The following is a 12762-nucleotide window of genomic DNA, read 5'->3' as shown; positions in this document are numbered from 1 at the left end:
TTCGTCCCCAGCAGGATCTGGTTACTGCTCTTTAATCCAGTCTGGGCTGGGAGGCAGCCAGGCAATCATTTCCTGGTTCTGCAGGGGTTTGTGATTCCCTCCCAGCACGCACTGAATGAGCACTTTATGCACATAGCTCCAGCAGAGCCCGTGTGGGCTACAGGGGTGGAGGGGACTTACCCTAGCCCCTCAGCCCCAGCGGGAGAGGCCGGCCTTAGCCATACTGCCAAGCGACCCTGGGCAAATCGCTTTACCTCTCCGAGTTCCAAACACCCATTTGTAAAAAGAGGTGAAATTGCCTATTATGGCTTAGGATCGTTTTACAGAGCGAGCAGCGTGAGAGGAAGGGCTACGGATCATTCGTTCACCAAGGCCATGACGACCACCACCACGAGCAGGTGCCGAGGCCTCGCCCTGAAAGCACAGATGGGGCAGAGGTCTGGGGTGGGCCCCAGCGTTAGTGAGGCATCTACAGAGGACTCGCCCAGCCAAGGGACGATCACAGGGTATTTCATTCAACCCTCGCAATGGCCCTCAGAGGAACGGACCATTATCCCTTCAGATGCAACACAGGTTCAGAGGGGTAAGTGACTAGCCCAAGGTCACACGGCAAGTCAGTGGTGGAGTTGGAGTTCACGTCTGTGTTTTGCCAGTATGGAAACGTTTGCCCTCGCTTCTCTGGCTGTGTTCTCCCACCCGCAGAAGGGCCACGCCTGCGTATACCCTTGCGTGCTGCTGAGTGCGGACTATGATAGGAGTCTGAGTGATCATCTTCATGGGTCTGAGCTCCTAGAGAGTGGGGCCTGTGCCTGGTTGTCTTGCTGTCACTGGAGTTGTAGGGGTGATTATTAATGACACTACAGGCAGGTGGAGGGCAGTCTAACAGCTTAGAGACACCACCATGTGCTTCTCCTCCCCAGTCTGGACCTGGGGTCGCCCGACTGAGGCAACGCTAGGTCTCCAAAGCAGAGGTACCGTCCCTGAATTTCAGCGGTACGCTCGGCCGCTGACTCAAAGTCAGGCCAGCGAGCTGTAGTTCTCCGGGGCTGCCTCTGGGAGGCCAGACTGACCTACGCACAGGTGCTGACCACGTGCAGGGCAGTCGCTGAGGAAAACCCCACACAGTAGGCACTGTCCCCAAAAGAGAGAGAGAAGGGGCGCAAGCCATGCGTATCAAGAGGCAGCACAGCCTACGGGCTCTGGGGCTGGGCTGATCAAGGTCACATCTGCACTGTGTGACATGGGCAAGTGGCTCAATCCTCCGGCCCGATGTCCACCTGCAGAATGGCAACGGTAATGGTGCCTACCTCACAGAATGCTTGTGAAGGTCTAACGAATTGATGTTTGTAAAGGACTTGTAACGACGTCTGGCATGTGATAACTGCTATACCAGTATGTAAGTGCTTTGTCCTTTTGATCTTGCCAATCAGATAATGGGTTCTTCCTCCTGTGGGAAGAGGTGGGTGGGCAGAGGGAAAGCCAGGGCTCGCTCATATTTTTCCCTCCTGGCGCATGGGGTGGGAGGTCTTTCTCCTTTGTGAAAATGTACACAGTGGGGCGTAGCCATGTGCCCGACCCCTGCCACGTTCACCGCCAGCCCCCAAGTGCAGGGTGGACAACCGCAGGTGATGGGGAGGCAGACGGGGCTCACGGCCCAGAGGAGGGAAACATCTGGTGACCAGGAAGATTTTAGGGACTCCACGAAGTGTGAGCTGGGCTGATGGAGGGCTTGGATCTCGACAAACAGGGACTGAGAGAGAGCATTTCGGGCAGGGGGACCAGGCCATCGAGCAAGCCCTGAGTGTCTCTGCGGACAGCAGAAAGGTTCCCATTGGTGGAAGCATGGGGAACGAGGAGTGACCGTTAGCATTTTGTCAGGAAATTCTGCAGATCACAGGAGTCCCTGACTGCCAGGCCACAGGGAGCAAATTTAAGTATCTAAACAGAATGTGGCATGATTAGGGCGGATCACTTCCTGGCGGTGGGGTAGAGGTCGCCTGGGAGGGTGAGGGAGAGGTTTCGGGAACATGGGTAGTAAGACACAGTCTACAGCAAATGTTGTGTAAGAGATTTATTGAGTTGCAGTGCCCCCTATGGTCAGGGGAAGTATTGATTATGATTATGATTATGATTATGATTATGATTATGATTATTTGCACACCAGGTGCCAAGGGAGAGCAGATGTTGAGAGCTTGCCAGGACCTGCTCCCCAGGTCCGGGAGGTGCCAGCATTTGCTGGCTTTGGGAGAGGCAGTGCAGGAGCTGGGCTCTTCATCCTGGAGAGGGGAAGACTTGGAGGGTAGAGTCACCATCTTCACCTTGGCTGGCCTGGCCTGTGGCAGGGAGGAGGGCCACGGTACACATCTGTATCCCCAGTAGCTGGAACAGGGCCTTTGGAAGAAAGAAGGTGCCTGGGAACGCTTTGTGGCTAGAGTTCAGGAGCTAGAGCTGAGACCAGCGGGTGGAAGGCAGGTTTCTATTCCACTCAACTTTTGAAAGTCAGAGTTGCCTAGAGGGAAAAGCAGCCACCTCTAGAAGGGGGGGCCTTCGCATCAAGAGGTGTAAGCAGGCCAGGCCAGCCACTGAAGAGGCAGGTGGGTGGCCTTCAAAGCCCTTCTGAGACTGTGGGATTCTTTCATCCCCACAACCATCAGCCAAGGAAAGGATGCTGATGATGGCGATGGTGATGGAAGTCTCCATCCGCTGAGCATCTATGATGAGCCTAGTCCTTTTTAAAAATTTTTTTTGGGTAACATACAGTGTAATATCAGTTCCGGGTGTAGAAGTTAGTGATTCGGCACTTCCATACATCACCCGGTGCTCATCACAAGTGCCCTCCTTCACCCCCATCACCTGTTTCACCCAACCCCCTGCCCACCTCCCCTCGGGCACCCGGAGCCTAGTGCTTTCAACACTTTATCTTTCATATGCATTCCACCTAAGAGGAAACAGGCTCGCACAAGTGAAGTGGTCTGCCCAAGGTAAATGGCAGAGCCAGGGATTGAACCCGCATCTGTAGGATTCCAACACCTACATTTTTTTCCTAGTACACCTTGGAAGGCATACTAGGTATACTTATTTTCCAACCCCCTGGGGTGTATATGCATCCAATATATGTGTATTCCTCTCCAGATGAAGTCCTGATCTGCTGCTGTGCCCTTGTGCAGACGGGGCGCCCAGGTCCGATGCCAACGGGCTCATGGCCCGGGGCCAGAGAAGCCCAGGTAGCCACGGTCAACTGCAGTTCAGACCAAGGCGATGTAAAGCGTGCAGATCTAAGTGCTGCTAGAGCACCTGGGACGGGAGGCCTGGTAGAGACGACACTGTGGGCCAGAGACTTGAGGGGTGGATCGGGGCTCCCCAGAAGGGCCTTGTGTGAGCTGGGACGGTCCAAGGAGGGCATGTTCTTGCACTGGAGCGTGAAGGCTGTGACTTCTAGGTGGAGACCATCGGGGATGCCTACATGGTGGCCTCAGGGCTGCCCCGGCGCAACGGGAGCCGGCATGCGGCCGAGATCGCCAACATGGCCCTGGACATCCTCAGCTCTGTGAGAGGCTTCCGGATGAGGCACGCGCCCGATGTACCCATTTACATCCGGGCTGGTCTGCACTCAGGTACAAACTGGGGGCTGTGGGGGCGACGGGCCACGTCAACCTCCCAATCATTCCAGGGGCATTGGCTGGGGCAACCCCAATGGTGTGCTTCTAGAATTCTGAGATCCTAAAACTCTAGGATAGAAAATTTTACATTCCTTTTGTTCTTCTATTATTTGAAGGTTCTAAGATGTTATAAGTTAAAGAATCTGTGACGCTGGGTTTCATACACACACACACATTTTGTCTCAGCATCTGTCAAAGCTATTTTGAGTTCATATTGAGGAGCTGATAGTCTGATAGGAGAGGCAGGACAGAGACCTTCTGTGGTTCCGCAAACAACTAAATGTTTGCTGGGATGGGTCTAGGAGAGACCTTGGGGCATCCTTCTCAGGTCCCCACCCATTCCTACCTCCATGGTTTCACCTGCAGGATAAAGTCCAAATTCCTGTCCCCGCACCCCCCACCCCACCCCCGCCCCAGCCTCCCAGGCTCTTGTTATGCCCTCCGACATCATTTCTCACCACATCCTACTTGCTGTCCTATCCAGACTCAGCTGCTTGCCGCTTCCCTCAGACCTGTGGGCTCTCTGCCTCTGTGCCTTGGCACCTGCCATGCCCTGCCCCCTCATTCTCTCATCCTTCAAGACATAGCTCATGCACTGCCTCCTCCAGGAAGTCCTCTGGGCTGGGTCAGACTCCCTTCCGGGGCCAGCACAGCTCTGGTACCTCCATTTGACAACATCGATCACAGTTTACACATCTCCCCCACCAGGCTGGGAGTTCCCCAAGAGCAAACGCTGGGTCTGATTTATCTGTGTGCCCACCCCCACCCCTGGCACAGAGACTGGCACCAATATCCTCTCTTCTCTGGGTATCACTGGAGACTCCATATAGCTTCATCTTCACCCCCCAGCTGGAGCCCAGGATGTGTTGACAGCAGAGGGGGTGGGCAAGGGCAAACTGTCGTGGGAACTTCCCTTGGGTCCAGGACCTCCTGGCGCTCACTGGACACATTTGAGTTTCAGGGCCCTGTGTGGCAGGGGTCGTTGGTCTCACCATGCCTCGGTACTGCCTCTTTGGTGATACTGTGAACACCGCATCCCGGATGGAGTCCACAGGACTGCGTGAGTATTATATTCTATCTTGCCTGGGTAAGGACTCTCAGTGACCCCTGCAGCCTGGCTGTTTGAAAGAGTGCTTAGTAACCAAATCACCACCTGGTGGCAGTGTACCTTAGTTGTCAATGAAACAACTGTAAGGAGATCACGTAGGTCGCTGGTTCTTGTAACTTTCCATGGGGCTTTGGGGATGATCTCGTGAGAGAATTAGCAGAGAGGAAACAATGACTTGGGAGGCAGGAAACCTGGGTCCTAGCCCCTTCTGCCACCGGCTTGTCCTTGAAAATACTCTTCTTCTAGGCCTGGGTTTCCACATCTTTACAATGAGGAGACCCCTCTCGATTTTTCAATGTCATTTTAGGCCCTTGTTGGCATCAGAGGCCACACTGATGGCTTGGTTAGAGCAGCTGTAAAGTCTGAAGTCCTGGGACGTGTGCTTCTAGCTGCATGAGTTGTCTGCTCCCTAACGTCGTTTCGACATGTCCTGCGTGACTAGATGCAGTGGCCCTACCGGGGAGTCCTGCTCTTGAAAGAAAATGACTGTTTGTCCCTCTGACTCCGTCTTCATTGACTTCCCTATCACTAAAAATTACATTCCTAGACATTCTGACTTCATCGTGAGTCCCTCTTAACACTCAATCTACGGAATCCGCTTTTCCTTGAGGCCCCTAGTGAGGCCTCTGGTCTACCAGAGGGACAGGAAGGTTAGGTGAAGGGTGCCGTATGAATCAGAACTGGGTGTATTACTGGCTGGAACTGGGGGCCGTTACGGGTCTTGATACTACGAAACACTAGGTATGCTGCCACCTGGTGGTGACTAGATGACTACCTCTCTGGCTAGCATACAGGATTCATGTCAACAGAAGCACGGTCCAGACGCTGCTCAGCCTGGATGAAGGCTACACACTTGACATCAGAGGCCAGACTGAGCTAAAGGTGAGGGGACACTCTTTCCTGGCATTGATGGAAAATCCAGTGTTTGGGGGCAGCGGGACAGATTCTCACTCATCTGATAGAGAAGGAAATGCCTGCCTGGAGTCAAGGATAGAGCCGATCGCCTTTACGTGTCTTAATCACTCCCCAAATTCTAAAAAAAAAAAAAAAATATTTCTTCCCGGGAGCCACTCCCTCTTTGACTCCTCATAAGAAGAAGGGCCGGGATGGAGAAGTCGCTTCTCCAGAGCTGTCTGGATCTGCGCCCTTTCCTTCGGCCTCACTCCCTGCCCGAGGCGTGCTCAGTCCACTTTCCTCTCTCCTCCAGGGGAAGGGCAAAGAGGAGACCTACTGGCTGGTGGGGAAGGCGGGCTTCCCCAGGCCCCTCCCCACACCGCTGAACATCAAACCTGGGTGAGTAAGAGGAATTGCCCGCAGAGCTCAGCGTCTTCTGTTTGAAATTTGATATCTGTTATTTTTCTGATCATAAGCGTATTATTACCTGCCCACTGCGGAAAACTTGGAAAATACAGAATTCTTTCACGATTAAATAGTTAACCTCTTTCCAGTCCCGAGAGACCGCTGCTGCTAGCCTGTTGCCGATGCGTTTGCTGTGGATGAGGTCATGGTGCCTGGATAATTTCTCATTCTGGTCTGTGCTGTCCGTAGGGTTCAGAGCCCTTTATACACACACATTCGCAGTGACAGCTTCGGGATCGCAACACGCAGGCGTGCGATGGTTAGGTCGGCCTTTCCCTCGGTGCTGGGCGCGTGACCGTCTCCCCATTTGGAGCCTTGGTAAAGAGTTACTGGGCGTTTGATGTCAAGTCGGACTGTTTCTGCAGATGAGGAATCTATAGATGAAAGGACACTCACACTTTAGGGGCCAAGTGAATAAGAGCCTCAGAGAGCGTGTGCCTGCCTGGCAGTTTGGCCCTTCCCTTTGTCCCCTGTCCTCCATGACCCTGCGTCCTTCCCAGAGGGCAATGGGGGTGGGGTGGCGAGGAAAGCAATAGGGCTCCACTGCAATGTGCTCTTCTCACTCCCTTCCATTCAAGCAGTAGAAGGGTCCACAGGGGGCTGAGGGCAGGGCACACGGGTGTTACCGGTGGCTGAAAATGACAGTTTCCTAGAACTGGAAAGGTCCTGGGGACCACAGGTGTGGAAGCTGAGCCCCACTAAGCAGCACCAGCATGTTGGAGCTTCCCGCCCAGGATTTTCCATCACCAGAACTTCCAACTGGCTCCTCTCACCTCCTCCGGGATGGCCCCCCACCCAAGACTGCCCCCCTTCCATCTCTCAAAGACAGGAAATGCGCGGGACATACACAGAGCGGGGTCCAGCATTGTAGGACAGGGGAGGGGGTGGGTAGGCACACACTGGGGTACTGGCCAGCGTACAGGACACACAGGTGCACCCTTTTTCCAAGGACACCCCAGCTCCTGGGTGCAGAACCAGCTTACGCTCACATAAATGTCTCCATGCAGCCCAGTTTCTGTGCAGACAGTGTGCTGGGGCAGCAGTGTGGGGACAGGAACAGGGTATGGCCTGGGGCCTTCCCATGTGCCATAGCTCCCTGGCTCACCCATCCCCAGGAGGACAGCTGTGGCCCTTTGTGGCCTTTTCTCGTCCATGAGGGCCCCCTGCTCCAGCCCACCTCTCTTGCCCCTCAAAGAGCAAGCCTCCTCTGCCTCACAGCCTTCCAGGTGCCCCCCACTCCCGCCCCCGTGGGGAGCGGTACTTCTCAGAAGGCCCGTCTGCTGACGCTGACTTCACTTCCTCACCCACCACTCCCTGCCCAGCCCCCGCAGTCTGACTTCCACTCCCACGCGCCCAGAAGACTCTGTGGTCACCAGTGACCTCCATCCATGTCACTAGATCCGTGGGCAGTTTTAGTTCTCAACTTGACTGCTCGACAGCATTTCCCCTTTGCCAGAAATATTTCCCTCTTCCCGGAAATATGCCCCAGGCCTCCCTGGCTCCCCAGCTGTGCTCCTTCCTCTCCAACTGACCCTTCGCAGGCTCCCCGCCAGCTGGCCAGCCCCAGACTCTGAAACGCAGGGGTTCCCTTCCCATCCAGATGCTGATGACATCCATCATGGGCCTTGGCCCCGCCTCCCCTCCGAGCTCTGGGTTGTACAACTCTTGCTGTCCCTCAGCAAGATCCTTCTGGAGCTTCACCTGGCAGCCTGGCCCTCCTCCAGAGCTCTCTCGTGGTGGGTGGCCTCGCCATCCTCAGTCAGAAAGGTGGAGGACGCTTCCCAGCAGCCCTGCCTCCATCACAGCTCCACCTGGGGGCTTGGCTTTGGCACCTCTCTCCTGGCCCGGGCAGGGGCCGCCCCCCATCCGCTGTGCCCCTCCGCCCCCCACCTGGCAGCCAGAGGGAGCTCTTAAGACGAACACCAACATGATCAATAGGAAAGCCCCCTGTTTACTGAACAGACCCTCTAGGTCTTTCTATTGCTCTGAGGCTCAGGCCGGAACTCTTTCATGCTACCCTGGAGGCCCACTCCTTTGGGCCTGCCCCTGCCCCTGGCCTTGGCTCCCTGGCCACCTTCCATGGCACACCACCTGCTCCTCAGGGCCTCCTTGCCATTGCCGCAAAACACACTGAGCTGCTCTCTAACCTCAGGGCCTTTGCTCTTGCTATCCCCTGTAACGAAATGCCCTGGCGTGGTCCCTTCCCATCCTGCAGGCCTCAGCATTGATGCCACTCCTTCACCAGGCGGCTCTGATCACACATGCTGAAGAAAGCCCTGCTGTCACCTCCTTCCCATCTCCCGGCACTGCCTCCCCATAGCACTTGCTGCTTCCTGACTCTTGTTTTTTCGATTCATTTATGGAACGTTCCCCTGCTCACACAAGCCCCTAGAGATCTGGCCGTCTGATGCACCCACGGGTCTCCCAGTGCCGGGACCCCGGGAAGGTGAGCTCTCAAGCTCCCGCCGGCTTCCATCTGACCCCTGGCCCACCCCATCCTGGAAGTGGAATGGCAGGTCTGGCGAACATTTGTCATCCTGAGCTCGCTCAGCTGATGACTTTCCCACTCCCTGATGGAAACTGTAGAAAGTGCCAGAAACGTTTTCATCTTCTTGGCTCAGGGAGGGAAGAGAGCTGAGATTAGTCCCCGTGAACTCCACCTGACTTGGGAGCCTCCGAGGCCTTCAGGCAGGCAGGGGAGAATCGCCACCCACCTAGGCCCCCCGAATCAGACCCAGCATGCGGACACATGGGGCCCACGCACATAAGTGGGCACACACCTGTCGTGGGCCTCCGGTACGTGCACACGTGGAAATGCCACCACGTGCCCCTCTGCGTGGCTGGAGATGAGATCACAGACAGACCAACAGATATACAGACACGGGATTCTCTCCTTCTCTCTGTCTCTCTAACAATAAATACATAAATAACTTTAAAAAGGGGGGAAAAGGCAGTTTCCAAATTCTTACTTCAGCGATATACTGTAACTTGATTTTTTTTTTTAAAGCCAAGTTTTCTAAAGATGCTTTTTTTTTTTTAATTTTTTTTTTCAATGTTTATTTATTTTTGGGACAGAGAGAGACAGAGCATGAACGGGGGAGGGGCAGAGAGAGAGGGAGACACAGAATCGGAAACAGGCTCCAGGCTCCGAGCCATCAGCCCAGAGCCCGACGCGGGGCTCGAACTCACGGACCGCGAGATCGTGACCTGGCTGAAGTCGGACGCTTAACCGACTGCGCCACCCAGGCGCCCCATAAAGATGCTTTTATCCTTACTCTCCGTACTTGCCGTATCTACGGAAGCCATTTACCTTCCTGTATTTGGGGGTGTTTGGGATACCTTTTACCTTGGTGTATTTGGGAGCCAGTGAAGATGAGGGGAAGCGGACAAAGCCCCCTTCCATGTGTTGGTATGGCCACAGCAGCAGTGCCCACGGAAGTGCCTCCTGTCACGTGTCACAGAGACGCTCCACGGAATGGTCGCTTCTCTTCCCTCTACGTCTGCCAACCAGGCTCAGAAGTGTCCCCTGCCAGGTTGACGCGAGGCCCTGGCCGTCACCGAGAGCCTTGTTCTCTTCTCCGTGCAAAGGTCATAACCCTGACCTACCGTTCTCCAGGCACGTATGGGAAGCAAATGAGAAAACGAAAGAGTGTGCATGGTGGGGGCCCAGTGTCCCTAGCCCAGATTTGCCTCGTACCTCAAGATCCACAGAGCCCCTCGGCCCAGGGCATTCTGGCTTCCCAAGCTCACATCTGGAGCAGGGGACAGACATGGGGCTGGCTCCCCGTCTCCTGGGAGGCTGGACACGGAGCCCCACATGCAAATGAGTCTCTACAACTCTTCGCCTCCCTGAGCCTGGTCCGGGGTACGCCCGTGGCGGGGCTGCTGCCGGGAGCAGGGGAAGGCGCAGAAGCAGAAGCGGCTCCCCGCAAGCAGCTGGGGGCTCTCAACGCCCACCACTGTTGTTCTGGATGGTAGTTTTATTCTTCTTGTTTCTTCTTTCCCCCTAGGGATCCCTGGCAGGACCTCATAAACCAAGAAATCAAGGTGGCCTTTGCCAAAGCGCGCCAGGGTATGGCCAGGCCCAGGAGCTCGGGTCAGGCCTTCGCTGGGCCCTGAGGAGGAAAACAGTGGGGCAGGGGCCTGTCCCAGCCCAGAAACTCTTGTGCCTACGTACCCCCAAACCCTCCTTCTACTCCAATCCCCGCAGAGAATGCTCTTGCCCAGCAACCTGAAAGCCAACAGAGTGCTCGTTAAGAAGTGCCCTAGGGCGATATTAACCGATGCATTCCAGTATGAATCCTACGGGCAAACTTGCCTCTTGATACAAAAACAATAAAAATAGAATTATTCCCTCCCTTTCACGCCGTGCTTTGTTCTTGACAAATCGTTGGGACTCCGAGATCTTGTTATCATAGGGCTTATTATTCCTCACATGGAGAACACTGTTCCCACTGTATAGCCCAAGTGCCTGGGCCCAGCGGGAGGAGGTCATGTGCCCCAAGTGGCACAGCTGCCACAGGGAAAGACGGGGACCAGGAGCTGGAGCCAGGCAGAGGAGGGCCCCAGACTCAGCCGGGCGGTCTGTCGTCTCCGAGGACGGAGACTTTTGCCATCCCTAAAATGGGTGTCGACGAGGCCCGCGTAAGACTTGTTCCCAAGACAGGGCTCGACCACAGCAAACACTGTAAGTATGCCGCCCCCTTCCCTTCCTCTCCTGCCCTAGCCTGCCTAACCCTTTGGGTATCTGAGAGCACTGCGTTGGGAGTCTAGGTCTTGGGCCCCCAGAATCTCAGGGGAAAGAAGGGGAGCGGAGTGATAATTCCTTAGTTCTTAGGAAAATGAGACTTCTGTCTTACAGGAAAAAAAGCAAACAAACCCCCAACCAACTCATTAAAGCGGCTTCTAACATCAAAGAGTTGCTCACCAAACCCCTGAGGCTGATTTCAGAGCAGGCGGACTGGCGCGCAGGTGGAATTCATTTCCCTGACTGAGGGGAGAGGGCCAGGGGCCAGGGAGCAGGTTCAGCCCTAAACAAACTTGTCCTTCTTCAAAAGACCCCTCGGGAGGCAGAGCTGGCACTACACGGAACTGGGCGGTCATTGGAAAAATACTCTGGTGGGGGCTGTGCTCACAGAGGCTGCCTGTGTGTGTGTGTGTGTGTGTGTGTGTGTGTGTATGCTCGCGCACGCGCGCACACTCCCATGCACACACAGGAGCAAGAGAGGAGATGTGAGAGGCCCATGGATGAGGTGCGAATGGGGCCATTAGCTGCTGTGTGGAAAGTGCTAGACTCAGCTTTGGGAGATGCCACTTCTGAACTCGGGACCTACATGGCTTTGGGCCTAACCTTTTTACACCTCAGCTTCCTGAAATGCAGAACCCGGCCAGTCACCCTGAGCTCCTGGGGACAGTGCGTTCAGCGGGGTGCAGGAAGGAGGACCTGCACGCACCAGCTGTGGGGCAAGCCCACGGCTTTGTGCACGACCGCGTCTGCACCTGCACGCAGCCATGTTAGTGGCGGGACAGAAGCTCGGCCCTGGGTCCCCTACTGAACTCTGTGGCTCACGTTCAGCCTATGAATTTTCTCCCATCTTTAGGTGACCACGAGGTCCCTCTGGGTCTGAGGCTTTGCAAACACAGTTTCCATGAGCACACGTGTGGGTCCGTGGAGGCCCCGTGTGCAGGCAGACCCAGGAGACCAGAATTCAAACCAAGATTCTGGTTTCCTACCATGACCCGGGCAGGGGGTCTCTCTGTACCCTTAGCTGCTCACTGCACAGCAGAGACCAGGCCCCTGCCGTGCCTGCCTTACAGAGATGCTGTTGGGTCAGAGGGGACAACAGCTGTGAAAGCGTGCACATGTGTGTGAACAGCCCCGCATGGCTTCATGTGCATTAGGTGGATGTTGGAGTTAAAAGGGCTCTGGGCAGGCGACTGACCCCGTTCCTGTGCGTGCGTCTGCGTCTGCACGTGTGTGCTTGTCTATGGGTGTCCCTGTGCATGTTGTCAGTGCGCACGTATACGCACGTATGGGTCTGTGTGTGTGCATCTGTGTATACGTGGGCCTTGCTGTGTCTGCACGTACCCTGCTTTAGCTGTGTATGTTACGTGTCCAAGCGTGTGTGGCTGGTCACCAAAGTCTGGGAGCAGCGGCAGATCTCCACATATTTGTGTCTGGGCACACGACGTGCGCCCGCATTTGGGGGGTGCGTCCGAGTGCATGCCTTGTACATGTGTGGGGTATATGTCAGACTGTGCCTGGATCTGGTCCTGGGTCTCCTTGCTCTTGGGACCCCCAGAATGGTGATGTGGGGAGAGTAGCCCTTGTCCTGCTGCCCACCCTTGAGCTGCCCATGCTGAGAAGGGCTGAGGCAGCTCTGGTCCCCGAGGCCCCTGCTCAGACCCTGCGAGGCAGGCCTGGGGCCCCGGGAGGGAACACTGTCTCCAAAGCTGACACACTGCAGATGAATAGAGGCCCCCCATACTGTGGTCCTCACCTCTCCCCACCCTTCCCTCAGCAGCTGGGGACAAGGTCACCGAGGCAGAAGGCCAGTGCCCGCCTGGCTCCTACATCGTGCCTGTGCCCGGGCCTGGGCCAGTTTCTTTGGTGCTGGGAGATGTTAGCGCTGATTT

General features: G+C 55.6%; 2 protein-coding genes across 2 annotated transcripts in view; both read left to right on the top strand.

Moving 5' to 3' along the window:
- Window positions 1-10490, top strand: part of LOC121039318 (guanylate cyclase D-like) — a 34799-nt gene extending 24309 nt beyond the window's left edge. The window contains exons 14-18 of the mRNA XM_040489427.1: window positions 3440-3614; window positions 4621-4719; window positions 5555-5649; window positions 5975-6060; window positions 10137-10490. Of these exons, the coding sequence (XP_040345361.1) occupies window positions 3440-3614; window positions 4621-4719; window positions 5555-5649; window positions 5975-6060; window positions 10137-10245 (564 nt within the window). The 3' untranslated portion in view covers window positions 10246-10490. The remainder of the gene's footprint in view (window positions 1-3439; window positions 3615-4620; window positions 4720-5554; window positions 5650-5974; window positions 6061-10136) is intronic.
- Window positions 10491-10701: 211 nt separating this feature from the next.
- LRRC32 (leucine rich repeat containing 32) overlaps window positions 10702-12762 on the top strand; it is a 29096-nt gene continuing 27035 nt past the window's right edge. The window contains exon 1 of the mRNA XM_040489425.1: window positions 10702-10813. The gene's annotated coding sequence lies outside the window, so the exon portion shown is untranslated. The remainder of the gene's footprint in view (window positions 10814-12762) is intronic.

Source organism: Herpailurus yagouaroundi, unplaced genomic scaffold, assembly GCF_014898765.1.
Source record: "Herpailurus yagouaroundi ecotype Mexico unplaced genomic scaffold, PumYag 180, whole genome shotgun sequence".
Lineage (NCBI taxonomy): Eukaryota > Metazoa > Chordata > Mammalia > Carnivora > Felidae > Herpailurus > Herpailurus yagouaroundi.
Note: the sequence above shows the minus strand (reverse complement) of the source record. Positions and strands in the feature narration are given on the sequence as shown.